Source organism: Trichomonas vaginalis, chromosome VI (genome assembly GCF_026262505.1).
Source record: "Trichomonas vaginalis G3 chromosome VI, whole genome shotgun sequence".
Lineage (NCBI taxonomy): Eukaryota > Parabasalia > Trichomonadida > Trichomonadidae > Trichomonas > Trichomonas vaginalis.
The window spans coordinates 14373286-14400924 of record NC_067208.1 but is presented as its reverse complement, the minus strand read 5'-3'; the positions used below and the strand labels follow the sequence as shown (position 1 = coordinate 14400924).

Sequence of the window (27639 nt, the reverse complement as noted above, 5' to 3'; positions counted from 1 at the left end):
TACCGATCGGTAATTTCGACAGTTTAGAATTTAAAATTTTTTATGGAACTGTTGCGAGTTTCATAAAGAATTTAAGGAATATAAGCAAAGATTTGAATCAAAATCTTAGACCCAAGCCGCTCGATTCGCTCGCGGCTTCCGCGAATTACAGATCAGCAAAGATTTGAATCAAAATCTTCGAACTAAGCCGATCGCTTCGCTCGCGGCTTTCTTTATTATTTTAAATTTGCATATTTCCAACAAAAGTTCATAAGGTAAAAAATTTCGTTTATTTTTACTAAGAAAAAAAAGGTTTTTGATAATAAATTTATTTTATTTCGAAAAAATAGCAATAATCGTAAAAGGGTATTGATAGGCTTGCTAAAGTAACTAATTTTAGCTGTCAAATACTTTTGTATTTTGAAGTAAATTAGTATAAATTTGTTTTTACTTTTATTTCGAAAAAGTAACAATAATCGTAAAAGGGTATTGATAGGCTTGCTAAAGTAACTAATTTTAGCTGTCAAATACTTTTGTATTTTGAAGTAAATTAGTATAAATTTGATATTATTTTAACTCCCTTTGAAAACCTCAATTTTCCATACAGAGGGAACGGGAATAGCATCCAATATTCCCTGAGAATGGTTGCGCATTCTCAGTTCCCTCTATATTTCGAACGAAGCTCTCATCGGTCTTTTTTTTTAATACTAAACGTTTTTTTCCCCTGTCACTTTTAGCTAAAATTTGGGTTTGCCGATTCAGGCAATAGATCCTAAATGTGAAATAACAAAATGAAAAATGAATGGATATCTTCGAAAAAACAGTATTATATATTTGGAACAGAGTTCATAGCTAAAAACAAAAGAAATCATCATAAAGATTTCATTTTTGTCACTTTTGAATTCCGTTGCAAAATTTATAAAAAAATGGGTTGTCATTCTTCTATAGAAGGAACAACTGTAAAAGCATCAACAGTGTGTTTTTTAGGCTTAGATGGTTCAGGAAAATCCCATATTGTACATAGAATTCTTCATGGTGATTCAACAGATTACATTCCAATTTCAACACCAGCATCCGAGTATTACGAAATCCCCGAATACGATCTACGTCTTTTTGATGTAGGTGGACTTGGAAAATATCGTGAATTATGGCTTCAAATCATTAAACAATGCGATGGTGTTGTATTTGTTATCGATAAATCAGATCATACAAGAATGAGTAGAGTAAGAGAAGAAATTTCGGAAGTATTAACTGAATGTGCCAATCTCTCAATTCCAATTTTAATATTAGCCAACAAATGTGATTTAGATAAAACACTAAATGAAAATGACATAAGCTCGATCACGCAAATATCCCAATACCATGTCGAATACGCTATTAAAGAGTGCTCTGCAGTTTCAGGCGATGGAATTATTTCAGGTCGTGATTGGATACTGCAGCACATTAAAGCTAAGAACGAATAATACCATCAATTTATACTTACTTGTTATTCTTTATTGTTAACTTAAACTTATTTCTTTTTCAAAGTTTTGTTTCATTTATTTTACTTTCAGACATCTATATATCAGTTGTTAGATCCAATTATTTCGTTCTAATATATTGAAACGCTAATAATTGTACTAATTATTGCTTCCAACTCCAAAAAATCGTAAATTCATCAAAAAAGTTAATAATTTGATAGAAAATGTGAGTTTTTATTCGGTCTTGCTGTTTTAGATTATGCTGCTTTAAGGAAATAAGTACAATCTAAAATCTCTAAAAATTCTGCCACTTTTTTTTTCCACTAACAATGGAAAAAAATTTAATGGAAAGTATTGTTAAAGCTATAGCAGAAAATGATGTTACATCACTCATAGAGTATATGAAAGGTCAAAATTACAACGATTTTCATGAAATTTCAATTAATGACGAAATATTTCTCAATTTTTATAATAAGAAATCGTGTTTAATCAAAAAACTTAAGCTCATAGATATTGCTGCAATTTACAATTCATTAGAGTGTTTTATTTACATATTAAATGAATATGAAATAGATCTAACTAAAGAATACGCTCCATTCCACTATTGTTGTATTTGTAATTCATTAGAAGTAGCTACTTATCTATTTTATTACTACAATAACAAATGCCGTTTAAAAACGTTACAAAACATTATTGAAGCTGATTATAAACTACAACAAGCTGGCATAACTCTTTGCAATATGTGCACAAATGCAGGAGCTTACGAAATTTTGAACATTTTAGTTAAAAAATACGGATATGCAATAAATAAAGTCTATAAGGCGAACAAAGAGTCTATTAATAATGCAATAGAGAGAGCTATCGGTAAAAAATACACAGAATGCTTAAAAATAATTTTATCAGGATTAAATACGAATAATTCTACATCTTTCTCTGGATCACCACTAATGTCCGCAATTATATTTCATAATATCGAAGCTGTTAAACTATTATTAAACCAAGATGATGAAAATTTCGAAATTTCAATTTTACAACCGGATAATCCAATATTTCTTGCATGCTTTCTCACCCAGAAGCAAATATTATTCGAATTACTAAAGCGTGTGAATAAATCCGAATTAATTAATATTAATTTCGTAAGAGGGCCAATTCATTGGATTTGTGAGTGGGGAGACGCAGAAGTTGCTAAAGAATTCTTTAAATTGGGTATAAATCCCAATGCTGTTGACGAAAATTCTAAAATAGGGTTATGTTATTCAACATTTAAAATTACATCAGAAAATGAAGACGAGTATCTAAAAATATTCCGATTAATGCTTGATCATTCGTGGGATATCAATCAACGCAATTATGATAAAATGACACCACTTGATATATTATTGAACGGTTATTATATACCAATGAAGTTAATTGGATTTCTTCTGGAACATGGAGCCATAGTTACCAATTTCGCAAAAGCAAAAATCACAAATAGTCGAAAACCAGAATTACAGGAATTGGCCAAAATCATTTGTCAGAAATAAACTTGTTTGTTTTAAAAGAATTATAAAAAATTATGACACTATATAAATACTATCTTCTGCTTCTAATTTAATTCCATATGCGTAATAAGGTTATCAACAATACTATCTTCTACTTCTAATTTAATTGCATATGGGTAATAAGGTTATAAACATATAGTAACTATTTGCCATATGTGCATTTATGAATGATTATGCCAAGATCAAGTAAAATAGGCTGTGTTAGCGAATTTTCAGTGATTTGCAATTTGGAGAAACAATTTTTAAAACCATTGAATACTAACAAAACTTTACACTCCAGAACATTTACTAAAATTGCTCATAAAATCTTGCAAATTGCACAAAATATCATAAATATGATGTCCGAGTATGATATAATTATAATCTAATAGCCATGATACCCATATATGTCTGTATTCATATCAAAGAATCGGTTTTAGCTTTTTATGAGAATTTTGTTTTAAGAAGGTTGAAAAATCAATCTCAGTTGTTTTATATCACAAATATTAAACTCTTTTTGTGTTATAATTTTCAAGAGCCAGAAAAGTGACAATAAAATGTCTGAAATTAACAATCCAAACATAAATAATAACGTTAGTGATACAGAAAACGATCAAAATATGAATATTGATGCTAAGGAAAATGAAGAGATTTCAAACGAGCAAAAAAGATCACTTTCAGCAAATTTTGGCCCAATAAATAACTCAACTGTTGAAGAATTCAGAAATTTCTTCACCGAACAAGGATTGCAATTCTCAGAAATATCATTTTTATCTCACTGTGGCCTTATTCGTTTCGAAACTCAAGCAGAAGTTGATGCTTTTGTTAAAAAATATGCAGGCACATTATACAAAGGCGTCCCACTTTGGGCGAGACCACCAAATAATACAAAGCCAACAAACTACGTAAAAACACTCCACATCGCTGGAATTGATGAAGCACATTTAAGTGAAAGAGATCTCTACAGACTAGTTGCCCCGCACGGTTTCGTTCGCAGGATCTCAACAAGAAAGCAATTTACCTTTATAGAGTTCGATACAACGAAAGATGCAAAAGATGCATTTCATTTCTTGAAATCAGTTGAACAAAATTATCACGGACTTCGCGTATCATATGCAAGATCAGAACAGAAATTCGATGCTTCTAATCTTTCTATTCCTCTTTCAGAAGTTTTACCAGAGAACCATCAATTTTGGCAAAAACTCCAGAAGATGATTTATGATCATTAATTTGTATTATATTGTTAGAATTATGGATATTGTCATCCTTTATTTTTTTTAGAATGATAAAAATTTCTTCAAAATTAAATTCTAGTCTTATTTTGTATACGTAATATCTAAATTGAAATCTAATACACATTGCCTCAGGTTTCATTACTATAAATATTGCAAAATTGAATTACTTTATATATTTATTATTTGAGAATGTTTCATCTTTTTAAACTTTCAGAAGTAATAGAAAGGTCAGGAGCATCGAATTTCTGTTCTGATCTTGCATATTCAATCATAACAGACTTGTTTTAAACGAAGTATCAAATTTCTCAAGCTTGCATTCTTGGCACGTAAGTCAAGAAATGGTGGAATGGCGCATAGCGTCGATGCTCAATTCACATATATTATATTTTTTATTTTTATAATTTTTCTTAAAATTGAATAGTTATTACAAGCTGCTGCATTACGCCAATTTATTTAATCTCTAGATTCATAAAACTCAAATGAGATTACATTACAGTCTTGTCAAAAAAAATCTTGAATAATACAAATATATCTTGGTAAAAATTCGATCTTCATCAGCTTTTAAAAGTTGATGCATCATTTCATATCCATGTACTTAATCAAAATTCATAATTCATAATTTAGATTCAAAATCTTTATGGTCATTGTTTTCTACATGAATAACTTAGTATTTTTTCTTCTACTGAATTTAAGAGATAAAATATATGGTAAAATGCAAATTTGTCTTTAGAAAAATTATTAATGTCTGAGCATGACGTTCATCCAAGCAAATACAACAAACTGCGAAGCAGTTGCAAATACTATATCGATTCGTATCTTGCATTGTATCGGCTAAAAACGGAAAACGAAGGAGAATTAAAGTCAATTTACAAAATGATCAAAACAGATTTGATTGATTCAAAGAAATATCTCTGCACAAATGTTATTAAAGACATTTTAGGTATCGTTCCGTATAATAATCGCTATACAAAGCCATATTTATTTCTTGCCAAACTCATATCTGATGATTACCATATCACAGAGGTCAGCAGTGTTGCAACTTTTCCAGGCTTCCTGTTTTATAAAGAATATGGAATTAAATTAGACAAATCAGCTAATTTTGAACAATTTAGCTCAACAAATCTGGACATTCATACAGAAAAGACAATTTGCAGAGCAATTATGTATAATGACTCAGAAACATTCATCTCATTCACTGAACAAGAAGGATTTAATAAAGACCAAACACTTAAAAGCAAATTATATCCAGACTCTTATAATGGATATTCATTACTTGAATTATGTTGTTACCATGGAGCAGTTGATTGTTTCAAGTTATTAAGAACAAAATTTAAATCAGAAACAACTCAAGAATGTCTAGCATTATCATTTTTAGGAGGAAATCCCGAGATCATGAGTGAATGTTTGAAATATCAGGAACCAGAAGAAGATTGCATGGAATATGCAATTATAGGGTGTCCAAAGGTGTGTTTAGCACAAACCTGAATACTGCGAATAGAAATAAACAAGTTACATATATATAAAGTTTATTTAAATATAATCACCATTGGATTCAATCACGCGTTCGCAGCGATCGATCCAGGCTTCAAAGACACGCTTTAAATCATCATGAGAAAATTGCTCAAATTGCTCTCTTACAAAATTTTCAAGATCATCAGGACTCGCGAATTCGCGTCCTTCAGCTCTCTTTTTTAGCGTGCCGAATAAATAAAAGTCAGAGGGTGCAATATCAGGTGAATAAATTGGGTTTGGAACAACTTTGACATTGTTTTCCACCAAGTAATTCATTACCTTATGACTTTTGTGAACTCTTGAATTATCAAAATGAATTGCAAACTTTTGTTTTTGTTGTTTGGATTTCTCAAACTCATCAGAATTGATAATTTGAGTAAGAACATTGTCAATTAGATACTGAGCATTCATCGTATTAGGTTTTTGAAGAATATCAATTGCGATGATGCCATTCACGCCCAAAAAAACCGACAACATCATCATTGGTGTGTCAATTTTTTTCTTCGGGAATGTTTGCGGATTTTCATCCTTCGGGATCCACATGATTTTGGCTTATGTTGCATATTGAAACCAAGACTCGTCCCCTGTTACTAAAAAGCGAAACTTCTTGGATTGATACGCACGCAATATAGAGAGGAGCTCTTTCGAAGATTGGACTCTAGATTTTTTTTGAACTGAATTAAGGTTGTGCGGAACCCAACGTGTATACGCTAGTTTGTAGTTCAAATAATTGTGCTGATAATAACTGACTGTTGTACGTGGTATCTTTGTCATCTCCTCTATCCTTCTGAGTGATGCTCTTGGGTCTTCATCTAGCGCTTGAAGAATTGCTTTGATTTTTCTTTGATCCGGCGATTTTTTGTCAATTTTTATGATGGGCGCCTTTTTGTTCATGAAGTGATACATCCTAACATGATACGTTACAGTGGAATAGCTAGGAGCATCCATACAGAAGCATTTTACCAATGTCTCGTAGATTTTTTTACAGTCTTTGCATTTTTTTGCAAGAGCGAGGATGTTTTCTTTATGATTCATTAAAAAAATGAAAAAAAATCCCGCCAAAATTTCCCGCGAAACCGCCTCTTGTCTCAAAATTCATTTTATATCCCGGCATGGCGCAAAAATACAACATACTCATCATATACATATATTCATATTTTTTATTATATATTTATAATCAGCATATATCTCCTTTAATAGTCTCATATAGAGCGCTGTGCTAAACGCACCTTTGGACACCCTATATTTCGCACAACATTGATTTTGTTACATTCTTGATGAATGAGTACAATTTAGAGATCGACTTAGGTGCTTGTGGATTTTATAATAATCTTGAATCCTTTTTAATTTATTTCGATCAAACTAATGATATAAGCAAATGTTTCGTTTATTCAGCGATATTTGATACTCCATCCCTTTTGGAATACTTCCTTTCACATGGTGCAAATATCAATGAAAAAGATGAAAATGGAGAAACTACTCTTCATATTGCAGTGATTTATAATAGAAAAGAAACTGCTGAACTTCTTATTTCACATGATGCGAATATCAATGAAAAAGATAAATATGGAAAAACTACTCTTCATATTGCAGCGATTTATAATAGTAAAGAAACTGCAGAAGTTCTTATTTTATATGGTGTAAATATCAATGAAAAAGATAAATTTGGACAAACTGCACTTCATATCGCAGCTCGGAATTATGGAAAAGAAACTGCAGAAGTTCTTATTTCACATGGTGCAAATATCAATGAAAAAGATGAATATGGAAAAACCGCACTTCATGTTGCAGCAGAAAAAAATAGAAAAGAAACTGCAGAATTTCTTATTTCACACGGTGTAAATATCAATGAAAAAACTAAAAATGGGCAAGCCGCTCTTCATATCGCAGCTCGGAATTATGGAAAAGAAACTGCAGAAGTTCTTATTTCACATGGTGCGAATATCATTGAAAAAGGTGAATATGGAAAAACCGCACTTCATGTTGCAGCAGAAAAAAATAGAAAAGAAACTGCAGAATTTCTTATTTCACACGGTGCGAATATCAATGAAAAAACTAAAAATGGGCAAGCCGCTCTTCATGCTGCAGCAGAAATTAGTTATAAAGAAACTGCAGAAGTTCTTATTTCACATGGTGCAAATATCAATGAAAAAGATGAATATGGAAAAACCGCACTTCATGTTGCAGCAGAAAAAAATAGAAAAGAAACTACAGAATTTCTTATTTTATATGGTGTAAATATCAATGAAAAAGATAAATTTGGACAAACTGCACTTCATATCGCAGCTCGGAATTATGGAAAAGAAACTGCAGAAGTTCTTATTTCACATGGTGCAAATATCAATGAAAAAGATGAATATGGAAAAACCGCACTTCATGTTGCAGCAGAAAAAAATAGAAAAGAAACTGCAGAATTTCTTATTTCACACGGTGTAAATATCAATGAAAAAACTAAAAATGGGCAAGCCGCTCTTCATATCGCAGCTCGGAATTATGGAAAAGAAACTGCAGAAGTTCTTATTTCACATGGTGCAAATATCAATGAAAAAGATGAATATGGAAAAACCGCACTTCATGTTGCAGCAGAAAAAAATAGAAAAGAAACTGCAGAATTTCTTATTTCACACGGTGTAAATATCAATGAAAAAACTAAAAATGGACAAACCGCTCTTCATTTTGCAATGCTTAATAATAGTAAAGAAACAGCAGCAGTTCTTATTTCACATGGTGCGAAAAAATAATGTTCTTACATAAGATAGCCATTTGTTTTCTAGTATTTTCGAAGGAGATTTTTGGATTGATAGTAAAATAATTGTTTTTATCCATTTTTTTGCACTTGAACTTGTTAGATGTGATGAGTTTTATTCTATTCATCCTCGCGAAGTTGCACATGAATTCATGAATTCACTGGATACAGTCTTCCAAAAATGCACTACATGTTTAGGAAGAGACTCGATTTGGATAGTATTACACCAACAAAATATTTTTGATTGACAGTGGAGAGAAATGTCTTCCATTGTAAGCTCTAAGCATGAATTATTAATAATATATGCAAATCTAACTAATTTTTTTAAAATCTAATGCGTATAAACATATACCTGAGGGTTAATTGCATAAATATATTGTAATTACAAATCAATATGAGTGAATAGTGTCAAAACTGTATTGTTTGCTAGTGAATTTTTGATTTTGAGCAGAAATTTAATCATAATTACACTCTTTATATCATAAAAATGCTATATTATAAAAATCAAAAAAATCAACATCCATTCTATCATATCCTCTTTTAAAAGGCGTTTAAAATGTCTATATATGTCAAAATACAGAAGCCTTTTTAGAAGGTGGGGAAAAAGTGACTATTTTTCCTGTAAATGGAGGGTAAGTAAAACAAGTAACGTAGATTGACTTAATTTGATTTAGTTTCATTGAATAAAACCTTAATTGATATATTATTCTATATAATAAGCATGCTAAAAAAGATAATATTTAAAATTTCAAAAATTATTACATATTTACTATTTAAATTCACATTACATTTATTTTACTGATCTTGAATAATGCATTATTGATCTGAATTTTGATCTGTTACTTCTATCGGCTGTAATGAGTGGATTTACAACTTTTTCCATCATATTATTAAAAGCAGACTTAAATTCTTCATCTTTTGCATTCTCTTTGAGGTCAGGCTCGGCCTGGGATGCTTGGATATATAAGTTTAAGCACTGAGTTGCAACAGTGGTGAGAGTAAGCAACTGGCACTCGAATGATTTTGTAATAACGTCCACAAACTTCCTCATGAGCTTGAAATCTTGGAACAATGTAAAGAATAGAGATGCATTCAAATCTTTTACGTTTTCTATACAAGATTTGACGGCGTAAATGATACCAGTGAACAAATCGTATTGGTTTGCTTCAATTTTTATGTATGGATTTGGATCAACTATAGCATAATCGAGAAGTTGAACACAAATTTTGAGAAGATCATCGATATTTGTAATTGCAACAGATTCTTTGGCTGAGAAAATAAATGCTAATGTCGAAGGTATTTCCCTAAGCAAAGCAGAGCAGATTTTTTCATCTAAATTTGTATTATCATAGCTAATAATGCCTGTTTTAAGAATCCTTGCCTTCCCTGATGACAGTGCTTCTGCTAGTGATTTCATATATGAAATTACTAAAATAACGCTATTTGTTCTTAAAAATTCACGAACTATGTAATCAGGTCTATCATAAACAGACGATTTTGTTTTGTCGGACTTGTCTGCAATTTCATTTTGTAACTCTAATGATAAAGCGTTAAATGCATTAGCAATTTTATGAAATTCTCCAGTGAATGGATCAACTGGAGCTAATGATGACCTGATTTTTGAGAATTCTTTAAACCACTCTTTGAAAGCATTTGATGTTGTTGGATGAACAGGAAGAATACGAAAAGTATCACTCATAAAAAAAAAAATCTAGAATGGATATTTCCAGGAATGAGAAGTTTGTTGCATGTCCTGGCTTCATTTCAGAACATTTCTAATCATCTCTAATCAATTTCTATAAGGCTCAGAGTTGTTATTTTATAAGCAATAGCTCAACAACAAAAAACTTCAAATCATAGATGAATATTCACTAGCTGGATTCATCTATTAGTCTTACCAATCTCGTTGTGTGTGGTTATGATAAATTCAAATCTATTTCCTCTTTATATTGAACTCAGAATATTAAAATATAAAAAGTGCTTTTAATAAGAAAGTATCAAATAAAAATAAAATAATAACTAAATAAATAAAAAAAATCTTATTCTTGATCATAATCATCTCCATCAGCAGATTTGATTGCTTCAATTGTATTTTGGATATACTTTGTAATTTCAGCTACTCTCTTCCTATTTCTTTCTAAGTCATTCTGCTTTGCTGTCGAAATCATCTGATCAATTCTTTGTTTGTAAGCGTTACCTATACCTTCTTCTCTCTTGTAGATCTTTGTATTTCTATGCTCATTAGAAGCCTGTATAGTGGATGTCATTGCATCCTTATCTACAAGAATTGATCTGACTTCGTCCGAAACTTCGACTGCTTCACCCTGATTGAATCTCTCCCATAACTTCATGCATATATCATTCACTTTCTCGTTGTATTCGCTGTTCAAGTTCCTCAAAGTACCGAAGAAAAGTGCAATTTTTTCTGTAATTACGTTAATTCTTTCATCAAGTTCGAGTTCATAAGCTCTAATCATTTCCGCTACCATGTCGACAAGAGCGAACTCGCTTGTAAGCAGCTCATCTTCTGTTTTTGTAATTTCGTCCATGATTTTCTGTGATTCGTCTTCTTCTAATTGGGCTTCTTCTTCATTCATGGTCTCGGCCTTACTTGCTTCGATCAGGAAGGCGCGGCGCTTGCGGTCGAGACGCTTAACAACTTGGATCATCTGTAATTGGTTCTCTTCTGTGACTTTCTTGTATGCGGAATTAAATAATTCTTCTTCCATCTTAAGGGAGTGAGCTTGGGCGATGATATCGGCAACAAATCCATTTGTTGCTTTGGTAATGTCGTCTGTAAATAGGGCTGTTGGCTCACCAAGCTCGCGAATTGTATTTAATTTTTGATAATCGTTATCTCCCTTGAAAAGAGAGGTATTAAGATCGGAAATTTTGATAAGGAATGCATCGCTGAGTGTCTTCTTCTGTGCTTCTTCGGCGCGAGCGCGATCTTTGTACTGTTTATCTGTATCTTCAGCTTGTTGCAATGTATTGAGCTGATCTGAAAGACGTTCACGAGCATCTTGGATATCGTTCTTAGTGACACGTACATAGTCCAAAAAGTGAAGGTTTTGGAGGTAAGCAAGAACCGTTAACTTACAGATATCCTTAGATGCAATTGGGTTGCCAACAAGGGTAAGGATTCTGAGAGATTTGATTTTGTAAAGGTTCTGTACTTCACTAAGTTCGGAGATATTATTTCTGCCGAGAGAAAGGAATCTAAGCTTCGGCAACTCTGGGAATTCGTCAAGTCTAGTGATCTTGTTCTTGAATATGGAAAGCTCTTCAAGATTAACTAAAGGTGTAAGGCCTTCAAACGGATTAAATGGATGACCTTCATCATCAACGTCGTTAATCTGATTAAATGACAAGTCAAGTTTAGTAAGTGATGTAAGAACAGCTAAATTTTCTATTTTTGTAATACAATTATTTGCAAGATACAATTCTTTAAGTCCTGTGTAGCATTGGAGGTTGTCAATTCTACGGATATACATAAAACATAATCGGAGTACTTTAATATCTGGTGGTGATAATGACATTGTAGATTTTCCTTCATTTCCCGGCTTCTGAGAATCATCGAGCCTTTCTCGCTCGAGATCTGTTAAGCCTTCACGAATGCCTATCTGCAGCAAAGACTCTTTAATGACGCAAGGCATTGGTTCGTGAAGCTCTTCTTCATTCATCATTTCAGAGTAAAAATGAACGTTATTATTTTGGACACCTAATTGATAGGAGCAAGATAATGTAATTGGCTTTGCTTAGTACTTTAATAACTAATTTAATAATTATTTTCAAAAAACACTCATTATTTAAAATTTCAATAATAAAATCTGTAAAATACAATGATAGTTCGTCAGTTATATAAATAAATAGCAATAATATAATCCATTTATTCAATTATATTTGAAGATAATCATGTATTTGACTTTATTTTTTTCGAATTTAACTTGAAAAGCCATTCAAGGTGATTGAAAAGACTTCCTTTCTCATCATTTTTTTATTTAAAGATTCATCTCAAAAGTTCATAAAATAAATTTCTAAATAAACATTAAGAAATAGTGTTTCATTAGCAAAAGAAGTATAAAATTACAATTTATTGCAAAGCACTAGTGAAGAAGTTAGATACTAAATAAAAGATAAAAAAATACAATCAATAATAAGATTTGTGAATAAATATAATCGATAATACATCGATATAATATGTATGCAACAATATCATGTTATAATTATGCTGCTGGTAAGTCGTCAAGTGAAATTCCTTCATTCATTCCAGGAATTTGAGAATATAACGGTTTTCTGTTGTAATAGCATCCATATAAGTATACTAAAATAGCAAATGCAATGAAAACAACTACTAAAGCGTAAATTAATCTTGCTACGAAATCTCTACGTTCCATTGCTTTAATTTCTGCTTCAGAATCTTTCTTCATATCTCTTGGTAAAACGCATTTACTGAATCTCTTATTCCAAGTGCAAGGATGCCTGCATTTATCTGCTCTTGTTGATTTGAGACACATTTCATGAGTACAAGTTGTCTTTGGAAAGATCCATCCTTCAGCGCATTGTGTTTTGAATGGGCCGCTTTCATCACCTGCATCACAAGAACTTGTCCATGCACAGTAACCGCATTTAGCTCCTGTTCTTGAAACGCATACTGGGCACATATCTTCACCTGTTGTATTGCGCCAACAGGCTTGTTCATTCGCTGACTTACAGAGAGAAATAAATGTGAAAAGCATTGTCAGTTTGACACTTTTAAAAACATTTTCTCCAAATCGTTCAGCAATAGCATGAAATGTGTGAAATACATTAAATCATTTGCCTAATGATTGTTTAAAATTATATCCGTTTCCAATTGAAAAAATTAATGGAATTGAAATGAAATACGGAAAATAAATTAAATGAGATCTAATTTGATTATTTCTGATCAGTTTATAGCATACTCTTGTACCAGTAAAAGCAACTGTATTGAGATGCTCCTCATAATAACCGTTTTTTTAGCTGGCAGATTTTTTTTAGCAACAAACGGGGGACATTAATCTTGAGGATGAAAAATTTTATAGGACTTATTATTTCTCTTGGTCAAGACAAATAAGATTGATAAGAATGGTGGTGCTGTGCTTCATTTAGTACGAAAACTATAAATTGAAAATACAAAACTATATTTTGGTATTATTCATCTTAGACACTGTTGCAACAAAGTTATTCAAACTATGTGAGACACAAATCAATATCTTCATCGAGAAATTATTGATTTTATGGAAGATCATGAAAAATTATTCATATTGAGACAGCTCATTGAATTTTTTGAATTAACTTCACTTTAATGGATGATTTAGCTCAAATTCTTCACGGGTGTACTTCAAATGATAATACAATTGTTCGTCAAAACATTGAAATAAGAAATTATTTACTTGATCAATCCCCATTAGAATTTGTTTGTCTTTTATCAGATATTTCAATCGAAGAAAAGTATCAAAACCTGCAAGCGCATTGTATTGTTTTATTATATTCTATTTGCATGCGATACAATATAATAGACCGCGATGATATACTATATGAACTTTGGGACAGATTCAAAACTGCTTTTCCATTATTATTGCAGTCAAATTCAATCGGACAAAATCATAAGGATATGGTTTGCAGTATTGTTGCCTATATATTATTACATTATTATCAAAAAAATCCGAATAATGTAGTTTATGAATACATTAAGTCGTTATTTGAGCAGCAAACAATTCAAATATCTTTCATACTAACAATATTATCTGAATTATTTACACTCGGTGATAATTTATGCGGAATTGAAATAGAATTTTTACGTTCTGTTATAGAAAACAATACAAACAACACACTATCGGATATAAAACTGTTTTTCGCAGTTGCCTCTAAAATACCAGAAGATCAAACGATTTTGGAGCTTACAAATTTAATTTTTTCCTTAATTAAGCCTCCTTTTCTGTCAGCGGCATTTAAAATACTTTGCAACTTCTGTGAGACATCATGTGACTTCTTTAAATCTAATTTTGAGGAGCTAGTATCATTCATTTGCTCAAGTATTTTAGATGGTGACGATCAAGTCAAAATTCAAGGTTTATATACTCTTGAAACCATTTTTGAGGCTTCACCCGCTATGTCTACTGCATGTATTCCCTTCCAACAGCGAGTTATTGAAACATTAGTTTTATTAATCAACCACGCCGACGAAAACTGTCAATTTGATGTACCAATCAATGATTGTAGCCCATCAGCAATCGCGAGGACCGTTCCAGAATCCATTACAAAGGTCATGGGAAACGCAGGAAGATCAGATTTGTTCGAAACAACACTTTCCAACATATTTAACTCAAATCCGAATTTGTTGTATGGACTACTGATATTTATGAGCGAGATGCACCTCAGAATCATCTCGTATTTATCAACTTCTTTCAGATCTCAGTTAACAGAGTATTGTTTCTCACTTTTGAGCGACCAAAACTTGCATGCATGTATAAGGTATTCTATATTTAAGGTATTTTCGCATATGTCTGAAAATATTTTGGATCAAATTGAAATTTTACTCGGATTCGTACAAAACGAGGAGATAGAAGAGGTCAGATGGCCTGCCATAGACTGTGTCAAGAATATTTTCGATAATTTACTCGAAAATAATCTTGATTTTGACAAAATTCAACAAATTTTGATATCTTTCATCGAGCAGGCAGATAACATAAAGACAATCAGAAAACTCATTGTCTGTATCTCATCAATCTTCCTCAAAAACCCAAATTTCGATGACCAATTTAATGGTTTTGTCACTTTTTATGTCCAAGTCGATGAAAATTTTGAAGATATAAGCATTAAGTGCAGTATAATCAAAGGCGTTTCAAAAGTGTTGCAGCAGTATGCTCATAAATACGAACTTTCAGACGAATTCCAAGAAATTGTAAGTTATTTCTTTGAAAAAACGCATGAACTGCTTTCGAATGATCAGATACCGCCGAAACAAATTCCAAAACTCCAAACATACGCTCAGATTCTCATGAAGATGCTTGGATCCAATTTTAGTAAATATTCTGACCAAATTATCTCTGATTTGTTATCACTTCTATCAGAAGAACTTGTATTTGTTCAATGCTCGTGCTACGATGAGCTTATTACCTGCGGATTCTACTGTGTTCCGCAAGATTCAGGAAATCAAAGGTATTATATCGAAAATACAACAATTGAAAGATACACCATGGCTCTGAAGTCGATGAATATTACATGCTCATTACTAGGAACGCGATTAATTGATTATGTTGAGCAATTAATTGAAATTTGTTTCTCATTACTGAAAAATGAGCATTTTGTGATACAAATCAACGTCGAAGCCTTCTGTTTAGCCATTTCCATATGCGAAAACGTTCTTTGTGAGAATAATGACGCACAAATTGAAATATTTTCCAAAATTGTTGAATTTTTCTCTTCAAAAAGCGAAATGGACCGGGTAACATCACGTCATCAGTACAATGATTGTCGTTTTGTCTTCAATTCCCTTAAAAATGCCGTAATTTCGATTGATAACCTAAATTTAGAGATTTTGAAACAACTTTTTGATTCTGTTCTAAATTTATTTTTACAATTTCATCATTTCTGCTTGGATCAGAGCCAAAAATACGTTGAATACCAAATTGACGTTAATGATGACTTCAATTATTTATTCTCTACCCTAACAATATCAGAGATCACGAGCTGCATGACGAAGATTGGACGAAAAATTCCTGAATATTCTACAAAAAAATTTGATGAAAAATGTTTGAAAGAAATCATTGAAGGAATGGAGATTCCAAACATCAGGATATATTGTTTTGAAATTCTGTTCAAGTATTTCACATGGAATCCGGATGATTCCCCTGTTTTGAAGTATTATCAAGAATCAATGAAAATTTTTTCAGAAGAAATTGACAAGATAGAAATAGAATCAGATAATCTTCAACATAGAAAATACGAAGAGATCAACGATGCTTACTGTAGTGTTCTTTCCGGCTGGATTTCTGTTTATAAAAGAGAAATTCCAATTCCTATTGAAATTTCCATTGAATTAATCAATTTATTATTTGATCTTGCTGAAAGTAATTTTGTTTGTTACGAGCAATTCGCAGGTATGGAGAACTCTATCAATATATTATTAGCATTAATTATTCATAAGAACATAGATTTACTACCAAATCTACCTGAATTGGTTGAGAGATTTTACAAGATCATGTTCGTTAATGAATCTGCGACTAAAAATCTTTGGATGATTGTTGATTTCCTTTTGGACGCTATGGCAAGGACACCTGATACATTTATAATGTTAGGATGTTCGGATTTCTTCAAAATGCTGCCTTACTGGCTCCAAAACGGTCAAAATGATGATGAAAATAAGATATTAGTTGAAAAGTTGTTTACTTGTATTAATACGATGCCTTTCTTGTCAAAGGAGTACGAGGAGTTTGTTATTTCCGAGAAAAATCCAGCAAATAATTTCAAATTTTTGAGGGATGCAAAATTACGAAGATTTATGGAAATACACAACACAATGGTAGCTATTGGACAAGAAATCAAAAGATTGCAGCATCAGATGCAAATATAATTTTATTTTTTTTTCTTTTAATTTATTGATTTTATTTTGTTTGTTATGTATGTTTGAAATTTTTTAAAAAAATCTTTAGAGTATGTTAGTTTTTCAGTTTACAACCATCAAATTATTTTTTACATGTTTATTGTTCTTGCATAATATTTAAAATAACTAGAGCCATAATTCTTATTTCACATGGAAAAAGTATCAAAGATAGAAATGGCAATACGGCTCTTTATATTGCAGCTAAAATTAATATCAAAGAAATGACTGAATTTCTTCTTTCACATGGTGAAAACGTCAATGATAAAGATCAGCACGGAAAACAGCTTTTCATTATGCCGCAGTAAATAACAGAGAAGAAGCAGCCGAATTTCTTATTTTGCATGGTGTGAATATCAGCATAAAAGATAAAGTCGGGAAAACGCCTCTGCACTATGCAATAGAACATGATTGTGAAGAAACAGCCAATATTCTTCTTTCACATGGTGCAAAAATATTATAATGTTCCATTTTCAATCAAATGATTCTTTTCTTTATTCTTTTAAATGTCTTTATTCTTTTAAAATCTGAGTCATTTATAAATTATTCCGAGATTCATCTTACTTTCATATTATTTATAGATTGATAGACTGAAGCGAAGGATCTCACAATTGCATTTATACTTTTCATTTTTATTGTGATTTTATCTATGCTTATAAAAAGAGAAACTAAATCACATGATAGTATTCAAAGCATAGATGAAATCTTCACTCGTTTATTTGATACATTAATGTTACCATCGAACGATTTCAAGAATAACAAAAACAGCAAAACAATAGAAACCAAGCAATTTGATGAAATTTCAACACAATATGAAAATATAAATTTCTTTGAAAGATATTGGAAATCAAAATGTTTCACAAATATTTTTCAAACTTTTGAAAAATGTTCTCGTGAACATGATCTTTATTCAATCAAATATGCTGTTGATAATGGATATCATAAATTAACTATATATAATAGTTCAATAATTCATTATGCAGCAGAGTTTAATAATTTATCTCTTGTTCAAGATCTTATTTCATGTGGTGTTGACCCTAATACGAGAAATTCAAATCAACGCACACCACTCCATTTTGCTTGTTATCATAATTCAATCGATGTTGTCAAATATCTTTTAACATTACATGGAATTGATTTTAATGCACAAGATAGTTTTGGAGATACTCCTCTTCATGATGCATGCAATATAAATCATCCAGTAGCCGTAAAACTTCTCTCAGAATTTAGAGGAATTAATATCTCTATAGAGAATAGTACATATAAAACTGCAATTAATATGACTAACAAGGCAAATATTCATAATCTTTTTAATCAAAAATTAATAATAAAATTCAATGATCATTTTGGCCGCATATAGTGAATAATGTAAAGAAATATAATTCGATAAAAATGAAATCTTCATCTATTCACTATATTCATATTTAAAAATTACATATTCATTGTTGTAAATGTTGTATTATTAAGGGTTATTACTCTACTTTTAATTATGATACTTAATGTTAATTTTCAATGATGATTCACGTCCATTAGCAATTAGAATGATCTCTATATCCCAAATTTGAGATTATTGACATGCCAGCTTCCGATTTCGGCAGAGTCAAAAAGTTTTTCGGTGACTTGCAAAACATCAACTTAAAAAGCAACATTATAAATGGTTTCTTTATTATAATTCATTAAATAAAAACGTTAAATAAAATCTCTAATAATCTCGTATAAATTTTATAAAAATTGAGGTATTATGATTTCAATGCTACTCCATTACGTTGTACTACAATATGTTATAGTGTATGTTCTTTCATATTTATTTGAATTGCCATTCAACTTGAATACATAAAAAATGTTTCAACAAACGTGTAAACTTTCTGAAACACTCTAAAAACGAGGAATATAAGAATGAAACATTAAAACATTAAAAAGAAGATTTGAGAGTGTGTCAAAAAGTGGTAAATGATATCTTAATTATTATTTTTTTTAGGAAAATATACAAAAAAAAGTTTCAAAATCAAATTAATACCATTTGAACATTGCAAGAGCTTCCTGTAGTATTTCCACTACCTTGTTATGGAATTCCTTGTCTCTGTTCGTGAATACAAGGCCGTCCAAAGAACCTTCAACACGTGCATTTTGTCTGTACAAAATTTCTTTTCCTGTTCCTGTTGTCGCGAATCCTCCAGCCTCGCGAACAAGCAATTCAAACGGAGCAATGTCCCAAACGTGCTCTTCGTTTGAATCCCATGGAACTCTGAAGAATGCGCACGCATTTCCAGTTGCCAACACAAATCCTTTAGTCATAGAGACCATTTCAATCTCATCCGTAATTCCTAGGTGCTGCTTAACGTAATCAAATAGTTGTACAACGTTTCCTTGTTTCTGTTTCGTATGAATAATTCGAAATGCGGGATTATCTGGTTTGGTAAGCTTCTTCCAATGTCCTTTCAAGTCCATAGCGTATGCACCATAACCTTCTGAAGATACGAATATGGCTGGGCCTTCAAAATCGATGAGTCCGGTTGAATTTACATCATGACGTGGCCAAGCAACTGCGGAGCAAACAACATGGCGATTAACAAGTAAAGCCATAGCAATAGCAAAGTTTCCACCATTAACAAAGCCATAGGTTCCATCAATTGGATCAATAACCCAGGTTCTTTCATCTTTATCGGATATCTTTGTAATGGCTGATGAACAAGTAGATACTGGATCAATGTCATCTGGTAATAAGGATTTGACATGATTTAAGAACTTATCATCAATTTTTCTAACATCTTCTTCGCCGAGTACTGAATCTTTCGGAAAATTCTTTTTAAGTCCATCCATTATCACTGATTGACATGCAAAATCTACAATGGAAACAACTGTTCCGTCATTTTTGGTTTCAATATCAGCTTTTCTTAATTTTTCTTGGCCAACAAGCGAGATATCTATTGCTGGTTTTAGAATATTAATTGCTGCATTGATTTCTGGAGCCCAAGTCCCAAAATTCATGCAACGATCAAATAAAAATTTTTGAAAAAGTGACAATTTTTTGAAATAAAAACTATCGCTTTCAAAAAAAAAGTTTCTTAAATATTCTTAATTGCAATGATATTAGATATATATATATTTTGGCCGTTTTGGTCGTTGTTAAGTTTCCACTTGTTGAAGAATAAGATTTTGAAATAAATGCTGTTTTATGAAACTAAATCATATCGTAATCAAATGAGTCAATTCTTTAGATAATTAAATCAAGTGTTGGATTGTTTATTAGCCTAAAATTTATACACCTTGCGAATTTCAATATCAAGATTCTGAGGAATATTTTATTGTTTTAGACTTTACTATTGTCATTGTGTCATTTAATATCTTTAAACTTAATAAAAATTCGAAATTCTTATCCGAAATTTATGAGTTCATTGTTTTTTACATGATTATAATGGGACTTTCCCCTCAAAATGAATTACAAAGATATTTTATATGGTAAAGTGAAAATGTGCCCTTTTTTAAAATTTTTAATGTCTGATCAAGACATTCATCCAAGCAAATTCAGTGAATTACGAAGTATCTACAAATACCACATAGATTCATATATTGCTTTGTGTCAGCTGAAAACGGAAAAAGAAGAAGAACTAAACAAGATTTACAAAATGATCAAAGCAGAATTGCTGGATTCAAAGAAATACAGCCCCGAACATATTATAATAGATATATTAACTCTCATTCAGTATAGAAATCGCTATACAAAGTCATATTTAACTCTTGCCAAACTCATATCTGATGATTATCATGTCAAAGAGGCCTTCTACTTGGAAGATACTCCAAACTACCTTTTTTATAAAGAATATGGAATTTATTTAGACAAATCTTGTAGTTTCGAATCTAAAAAATTCAGAAATCCAGAAATTCTTTCAGAAAATGAAATTGTCAGAGCAATTATGTATAATGACAAAGAACTATTCATCTCATTCACAGAAAAAGAAGGATTTAATGAAGATCAAAGAATTATAAGCTGTTTATATCCAGATTCTAAACTCGGATTAACATTACTTGATTTATGTTGTTACTATGGGGCAGTTGATTGTTTCAAGTTCTTAAGATCGAAATTTAACTCAAAAATAACTCTTGATTGTCTTCACAATTCATTTTTAGGAGGAAATCAAGAGATCATAAGTGAATGTTTGAAATATCAAGAACCAAATAATTTGGACATGAGAATAGCAATTATTTTACACAACATTGATTTCGTCACATTTTTGATGAATGAATACAATTTAAGCATTGATTTAAGCGATTGTGCAGAATACAACAATCTTGAATCATTTTTAGTTTATTTCGATCAAACTAATAAAATTGACGAATGCTTTAAATGGTCAGCATAATTTGATATTCCATCCCTTTGTGAATATTTCCTTTCACTTAGTGCAAATGTCAATGCAAAATCTAATGAACTAGCAACTCCTCTTAGTATTGCAACAAAAAATAACAATAAAGAAATAGTTGAACTCCTTATTTCACACGGTGCAAATATCAATGAAAAAGATTGTGTTGGGGAAAACGCTTTTCATTATGCAGCAAAATATAATAGAAAAGAAATTGCTGAATTTCTTATTTCGCATGGTGCAAATATTAATGAAAAAGGTAGATTCGGAAATACCGCTCTGCATTATGCAGCAGACTATAATAGAAAAGAAATGGCTGAATTTCTTATTTCGCTTGGTGCAAATATCAATGAAAAAGATGACTATTACGAAACGGCTCTTTATAAAGCAGTCATTTCTAATCATAAAGATATGGCCGAATTTCTTATTTCGCATGGTGCAGATATCAATAAAAAAATCATCTTCTTTTTGAGGCTGCACATTTTAATGCTAAAGAAACTGCCGAACTTCTTATTTCGCTTGGTGCAAATGTCAATGAAAAAGTTGCATGGGGAAAAACCGCTCTTCATATGGCAGCAAAATATAATAGTAAAGAAATGGCCGAACTTCTTATTTCGCATGGTGCAAATATTAATGAAAAAGATGACAATGAAAAAACCGCTCTTCATTATGCAATCAAAAAAAATTATAAAGAAATAGCTGAAATTCTTATTTTACATGGTGCAAATGTCAATGAAAAATATAAAAATGGGGATACCCCTCTTTGCTCTGCAATAATTCATATGAATGAAATAGTGGAACTTCTCATTTCGCATGGTGCAAATATCAATGAAAAAGTTAAATATGGAAACACCGCTCTTCATATTGCAGCAGAATATAATAGAAAAGAAACAGTCAAGCTTCTTTTTTCACATGGTGCAAATATCAATGAAAAAGGTAAAGATGATAATACAGCTCTTCATTATACAGCAGGATGCAATAGCAAAGAAATTACCGAATTTCTTCTTTCACATGGCGCAAATATCAATGAAAAAAATAAATATGGATCAACAGCTCGTCATGAAGCAGCATATTATAATAGAAAAGAAAATGCTGAATTTCTTATTTTACACGATGCAAAAATCAATGAAAAAGATCAAAATGGAGAAACAGCTCTTCATGAAGCAGTACATGTAAATAGTAAAGAAACTGCAGAACTTCTTATTTTACATGGTGCCAACGTCAATGAAAAAGATGAATATGGAACAACAGCTCTTCATGAAGCAGCATATTTTAATAGAAAAGAAATAGCTGAATTTCTTCTTTCACATGGTGCAAACATCAATGAAATTAATAAATATGGACAAATAGCTCTTCTTAGAGCAATATATCATCATGGAAAGGAAACCGCTGAATTTCTTCTTTCACGTGGTGCAAATATTAATGAAAAAGATAAAGATGGGAAAACCACTCTTCATTATGCCGCAGAATTTAACAATAAAATTGTAATAAGTTTTCTTATTTCACATGGTGTGGATGTCAATGAAAAAGATAATGATGGGAAAACCGCTCTTCATTATGCCGCAGTAAAAAACAGAGAAGAAGCAGCCGAATTTCTTATTTCACATGGTGCGAATATCAGCATAAAAGATAAAGTCGGGAAAACGCCTCTGCACTATGCAATAGAACATGATTGTGAAGAAACAGCCAATATTCTTCTTTCACATGGTGCAAAAATATTATAATGTTCCATTTTCAATCAAATGATTCTTTTCTTTATTCTTTTAATATTTTCTCATATTTATTTCACTAGAAATAAAAAATAGCTTTAAAAAATCTGAATCATTTAATTACAATAGAGCTTATTCTAAGATGCACTTACTTTCAAAATGTTTAGAGATTGATAAGACTGACGAGAATTTCTTTTATTATATTATAATTTCTGAACCAGATATCAGTTGAGTATTCCAAGTATCATATTGTTTAAAATATCATATATTTTATATTTTAGAATGAACACATATTATATCTATTTATAAATTACTATTCTAAAGGTGACATGCATGTTTTTTATGAGAACGAGCATATATTATTTGGAAATATGATTAATATGACTTTAACTTATTTATCAAAGTCATATATGTTCTCTGGTCATAAAAAGTGTCTGTACCTTTAATAAAAATAAAAATAAATAAAAAAAATGCAAACAATTAATTTTATAAAAACAAAAATATAAAAGAAACCATATGTTATTTTAATGCCTTGAGGATCTTGATCTATGATGATGACTCCTATGATGACGAGAGTGATTTTCATCAGATTCATCTAGTTGAAGAGCAAGAATGAAGTCACTCATTGTTTGATTATTATCCAATTCTTCTTCCCCTATATTTTTATCTGATGTATTATTTGATTTTTGCGGAGAATTAAGTTCAATTGTTTGATTGAATGCTGAAATGTTTATTTGGGATTGAGTTTCAGTCACAGCGCGCGATAAATTCGAAATTTGTGTGTTCTGATGAACTATTGTATCCTTTAAACTATCGATTGTTGAATTTTGAATTTGAATCGTTTCGTTGAGCCTGTTTATATCTTCATCATCTATTGTACGATTTGGAGCATTCTTGAGATCTTCTATTCTTTGGTTTTTAGATTTGCAGGTGTCTTTCAGTGTTTTAATTTCTTGCTCTAATTTGGATATTCTGTATTGATATTCTCTAATCTGATCTTCAGTATTGGCATTAGCAAAGTCTAATTTAGACTTTAGCTGAGATATTTGTCTCTTAAAGTTTTCAATTTCAATTTTGTGTTCTTTAGTCATGTGTTCATGAATTTGACGAAGTGCTGTGTTCTGACTTTGAAGGTCTTCTTGAACGCCAATATTACCTCTTAATTTTGAATTTTCTATTCGAAGATCATTAATTTGTTTCTCTTGTAGCTGAATTTTTTCATTTGCCTTTTGTAATTCCTTTTGCAATTTATATATGGTGTAATTTGCCGTTCGTTGTGTATTATCTCCCATATCCATACTTGATACTAATGACGATTTCATTGAACTCTTTTTTTTCCTATCACAACGATATAAACGTCTTTTCCTTTATCTATCGGCGCGTAGCGCCGCTAGATGATATATATAGTGATTGTCTGTTGAAAGATGATCACACGAAGATCTAAACGACAGATTTCAAAATAAATAAGATAAACAGAATCAGTAATCCCCAAATATGAATGATATGATCTTAGTTTGAAAAGTTACTAAACGAATAAAAAGATATGTGAATTACGTAAAATGATTAAGGTTCTCTCAAATTTCTTGTTTAAGGTTTTATTTTCTATACTCTCCATGCCCGTATATCTCTTTTTGAGAGAGTGTCAGAAAGTGGTAAGTGCACCCTTAAGAATCAAAAACCATTTCTAAAAATGTATTTTTTAAGACTTTATTTTGATAGTTTTCACTCAAAAATTTTCATCATATTTGAAATAATATCATATTATTAATCTGAGCTGTTTGATTGGCGCAAAGCGCCAATTAAATAGTGAAGAAAATGACTTTTCGAATTATCAATAGTCAAAAATCAATGAGATATTATTATGTTACATCAAATTGTGAATCGTAATTCGTTGAAATAATTTTGCTGAACAAACAACCAATGTTGTTCTCAAAAATTTATTAGCGGTGTGAAGCGCCACTTCGAAAACGATAGGCAAGAAGTGTTCGAAAAATTGAGAGAAATTGTGCATTTCCATTTCACATTTTCTACTATGCATAAAAGTTTTCCAGATAATTTGACTATTTTGCACCATGTGAAATAAGAAATTTTATTATTTCTTTGTCATGATATCGTTTTGCAATTTGAAGAGCAGCTTCTCCATTTTTATCTTTTTCATTGATATTTGCACCATGTAAAATAAGAAATTTTATCATTTTTTTGTTAAATCTATATAGTGCCATATGAAGAGCGGTTATTTTATATATATCTTTTTCATTGATATTTGCACCATGTAAAATAAGAAGTTCTGCTATTTCTTTAAGATCATTCATTACTGCGTTGAAAAGAGCGGTTTCACCAAACTTATCTTTTTCATTGATATTTGCACCATGAGAAATAAGAAGTTCAGCTGTTTCTTTATTATTATATCTGGCTACTTTATGAAGAGCGGTTTCTCCGTTATTATCTTTTTCATTGATATTTGCACCATGTGAAATAAGGAGTCCTGCTGTTTTTTCAATAGTGTGTTCTGCTGCATAATGAAGAGCTATTCTTCCATATTCATCTTTTTCATTGATATTTGCACCATGTGAAATAAGGAGTTCTGTTGTTTTTTTATTATTATATTTTGCCGCATAATGAAGAGCGGTTAAACCATTACTATCTTTTTCATTGATATTTGCACCATGTGAAATAAGGAGTTCGGCTGTTTCTTTTTTATTGTGTTTTGCCGTATAATGAAATGCTGTTTCACCAAATCTATCTTTTTCATTGATTTTTGCACCATGTGAAATAAGGAGTTCGGCTGTTTCTTTTTTATTGTGTTTTGCCGTATAATGAAGAGCGGTTTCACCAAATCTATCTTTTTCATTGATTTTTGCACCAAGTGAAATAAGGAGTTCTACTGTTTCTTTATTATTGTGTTTTGCCGCATAATGAAGAACAGTTTCGCCGTTACTACCTATTTCATTGATATTTGCACCAAGTGAAATAAGGAGTTCGGCTGTTTCTTTATTATTGTGTTTTGCTGCATAATGAAATGCTGTTTCACCATATCTATCTTTTTCATTGATATTTGCACCATGTGAAATAAGGAGTTCTGTTGTTTTTTTATTATTATATTTTGCCGCATAATGAAGAGCGGTTTCACCAAATCTATCTTTTTCATTGATTTTTGCACCATGTGAAATAAGGAGTTCGGCTGTTTCTTTTTTATTGTACTTTGCCGAATAATGAAGAGCGGTTAAACCATTACTATCTTTTTCATTGATTTTTGCACCAAGTGAAATAAGGAGTTCTACTGTTTCTTTATTATTGTGTTTTGCCGCATAATGAAGAACAGTTTCGCCGTTACTACCTATTTCATTGATATTTGCACCAAGTGAAATAAGGAGTTCGGCTGTTTCTTTATTATTGTGTTTTGCTGCATAATGAAATGCTGTTTCACCATATCTATCTTTTTCATTGATATTTGCACCATGTGAAATAAGGAGTTCTGTTGTTTTTTTATTATTATATTTTGCCGCATAATGAAGAGCGGTTTCACCAAATCTATCTTTTTCATTGATTTTTGCACCATGTGAAATAAGGAGTTCGGCTGTTTCTTTTTATTGTACTTTGCCGAATAATGAAGAGCGGTTAAACCATTACTATCTTTTTCATTGATTTTTGCACCAAGTGAAATAAGGAGTTCGGCTGTTTCTTTATTATTGTGTTTTGCTGCATAATGAAATGCTGTTTCACCATATCTATCTTTTTCATTGATATTTGCACCATGTGAAATAAGGAGTTCTGTTGTTTTTTTATTATTATATTTTGCCGCATAATGAAGAGCGGTTTCACCAAATCTATCTTTTTCATTGATTTTTGCACCAAGTGAAATAAGGAGTTCGGCTGTTTCTTTTTTATTGTGTTTTGCCGTATAATGAAGAGCGGTTAAACCATTACTATCTTTTTCATTGATTTTTGCACCAAGTGAAATAAGGAGTTCTACTGTTTCTTTATTATTGTGTTTTGCCGCATAATGAAGAACAGTTTCGCCGTTACTACCTATTTCATTGATATTTGCACCAAGTGAAATAAGGAGTTCGGCTGTTTCTTTATTATTGTGTTTTGCTGCATAATGAAATGCTGTTTCACCATATCTATCTTTTTCATTGATATTTGCACCATGTGAAATAAGGAGTTCTGTTGTTTTTTTATTATTATATTTTGCCGCATAATGAAGAGCGGTTAAACCATTACTATCTTTTTCATTGATTTTTGCACCAAGTGAAATAAGGAGTTCGGCTGTTTCTTTTTTATTGTGTTTTGCCGTATAATGAAGAGCGGTTAAACCATAACTATCTTTTTCATTGATATTTGCACCAAGTGAAATAAGAAATTCGGCTGTTTCTTTTTTATTGTACTTTGCCGAATAATGAAGAGCGGTTTCACCAAATCTATCTTTTTCATTGATTTTGCACCATGTGAAATAAGGAGTTCTGTTTCTTTATGATTGTACTTTGCCGCATAATG

General features: G+C 31.1%; 14 protein-coding genes and 1 pseudogene across 15 annotated transcripts, besides 3 other annotated features; 8 read left to right on the top strand and 7 right to left on the bottom strand.

Annotated features, from left to right (window-relative positions):
• Positions 1-734: part of a mobile genetic element that runs on past the window's edge.
• A 168-nt stretch (positions 735-902) lies between these two features.
• On the top strand, positions 903-1499 carry TVAGG3_0864170 (GTP binding; the record flags this gene model as incomplete). The annotated part of the gene is made up of 1 exon (XM_001314598.1): positions 906-1442. One exon carries the CDS (start codon positions 906-908, stop codon positions 1440-1442), a length of 537 nt encoding a protein of 178 aa, XP_001314628.1.
• Positions 1500-1661: 162 nt separating this feature from the next.
• Positions 1662-2996, top strand: TVAGG3_0864160 (protein ubiquitination; the record flags this gene model as incomplete). The annotated part of the gene is made up of 1 exon (XM_001314597.2): positions 1784-2962. The coding sequence occupies one exon, from the start codon at positions 1784-1786 to the stop codon at positions 2960-2962; it is 1179 nt and encodes a 392-aa protein (XP_001314627.1).
• A 404-nt stretch (positions 2997-3400) lies between these two features.
• Positions 3401-4312, top strand: TVAGG3_0864150 (RNA-binding domain, RBD family-containing protein; the record flags this gene model as incomplete). The annotated part of the gene is made up of 1 exon (XM_001314596.1): positions 3517-4188. The coding sequence occupies one exon, from the start codon at positions 3517-3519 to the stop codon at positions 4186-4188; it is 672 nt and encodes a 223-aa protein (XP_001314626.1).
• Positions 4313-5644: 1332 nt separating this feature from the next.
• Positions 5645-6949: a mobile genetic element.
• TVAGG3_0864140 lies at positions 5725-6853 on the bottom strand (annotated as a pseudogene). Its single transcript has one exon. A coding segment is annotated over exon 1 (1129 nt).
• Positions 6950-6983: 34 nt separating the features above from the next.
• Positions 6984-8447, top strand: TVAGG3_0864120 (cyclin-dependent kinase inhibitor 2C-related family; the record flags this gene model as incomplete). Its single annotated transcript, XM_001314594.1, has 1 exon — positions 6984-8447. The coding sequence occupies one exon, from the start codon at positions 6984-6986 to the stop codon at positions 8445-8447; it is 1464 nt and encodes a 487-aa protein (XP_001314624.1).
• Positions 8448-9223: 776 nt separating this feature from the next.
• Positions 9224-10151, bottom strand: TVAGG3_0864110 (uncharacterized protein; the record flags this gene model as incomplete). The annotated part of the gene is made up of 1 exon (XM_001314593.1): positions 9243-10151. One exon carries the CDS (start codon positions 10149-10151, stop codon positions 9243-9245), a length of 909 nt encoding a protein of 302 aa, XP_001314623.1.
• A 227-nt stretch (positions 10152-10378) lies between these two features.
• On the bottom strand, positions 10379-12138 carry TVAGG3_0864100 (uncharacterized protein; the record flags this gene model as incomplete). The annotated part of the gene is made up of 1 exon (XM_001314592.1): positions 10492-12138. One exon carries the CDS (start codon positions 12136-12138, stop codon positions 10492-10494), a length of 1647 nt encoding a protein of 548 aa, XP_001314622.1.
• Positions 12139-12518: 380 nt separating this feature from the next.
• On the bottom strand, positions 12519-13191 carry TVAGG3_0864090 (uncharacterized protein; the record flags this gene model as incomplete). The annotated part of the gene is made up of 1 exon (XM_001314591.1): positions 12679-13191. One exon carries the CDS (start codon positions 13189-13191, stop codon positions 12679-12681), a length of 513 nt encoding a protein of 170 aa, XP_001314621.1.
• A 587-nt stretch (positions 13192-13778) lies between these two features.
• TVAGG3_0864080 (armadillo (ARM) repeat-containing protein family) lies at positions 13779-17129 on the top strand (the record flags this gene model as incomplete). The annotated part of the gene is made up of 1 exon (XM_001314590.1): positions 13779-17048. One exon carries the CDS (start codon positions 13779-13781, stop codon positions 17046-17048), a length of 3270 nt encoding a protein of 1089 aa, XP_001314620.1.
• Positions 17130-17805: 676 nt separating this feature from the next.
• On the top strand, positions 17806-18435 carry TVAGG3_0864070 (protein ubiquitination; the record flags this gene model as incomplete). The annotated part of the gene is made up of 1 exon (XM_001314589.1): positions 17806-18435. The coding sequence occupies one exon, from the start codon at positions 17806-17808 to the stop codon at positions 18433-18435; it is 630 nt and encodes a 209-aa protein (XP_001314619.1).
• Positions 18436-18831: 396 nt separating this feature from the next.
• On the bottom strand, positions 18832-20069 carry TVAGG3_0864060 (3'(2'),5'-bisphosphate nucleotidase protein; the record flags this gene model as incomplete). Its single annotated transcript, XM_001314588.1, has 1 exon — positions 19086-20063. One exon carries the CDS (start codon positions 20061-20063, stop codon positions 19086-19088), a length of 978 nt encoding a protein of 325 aa, XP_001314618.1.
• A 500-nt stretch (positions 20070-20569) lies between these two features.
• Positions 20570-21433, top strand: TVAGG3_0864050 (protein of unknown function (DUF3447); the record flags this gene model as incomplete). Its single annotated transcript, XM_001314587.1, has 1 exon — positions 20570-21433. One exon carries the CDS (start codon positions 20570-20572, stop codon positions 21431-21433), a length of 864 nt encoding a protein of 287 aa, XP_001314617.1.
• Positions 21434-22002: 569 nt separating this feature from the next.
• Positions 22003-23157, top strand: TVAGG3_0864040 (spectrin binding; the record flags this gene model as incomplete). Its single annotated transcript, XM_001314586.1, has 1 exon — positions 22003-23157. One exon carries the CDS (start codon positions 22003-22005, stop codon positions 23155-23157), a length of 1155 nt encoding a protein of 384 aa, XP_001314616.1.
• A 477-nt stretch (positions 23158-23634) lies between these two features.
• Positions 23635-24464, bottom strand: TVAGG3_0864030 (uncharacterized protein; the record flags this gene model as incomplete). The annotated part of the gene is made up of 1 exon (XM_001314585.1): positions 23667-24440. The coding sequence occupies one exon, from the start codon at positions 24438-24440 to the stop codon at positions 23667-23669; it is 774 nt and encodes a 257-aa protein (XP_001314615.1).
• Positions 24465-24711: 247 nt separating this feature from the next.
• Positions 24712-24810: a mobile genetic element.
• Positions 24811-25202: 392 nt separating this feature from the next.
• Positions 25203-25454, bottom strand: TVAGG3_0864010 (Ankyrin repeat family; the record flags this gene model as incomplete). Its single annotated transcript, XM_001314584.1, has 1 exon — positions 25203-25454. One exon carries the CDS (start codon positions 25452-25454, stop codon positions 25203-25205), a length of 252 nt encoding a protein of 83 aa, XP_001314614.1.
• Between the last annotated feature and the right edge of the window lie 2185 nt (positions 25455-27639).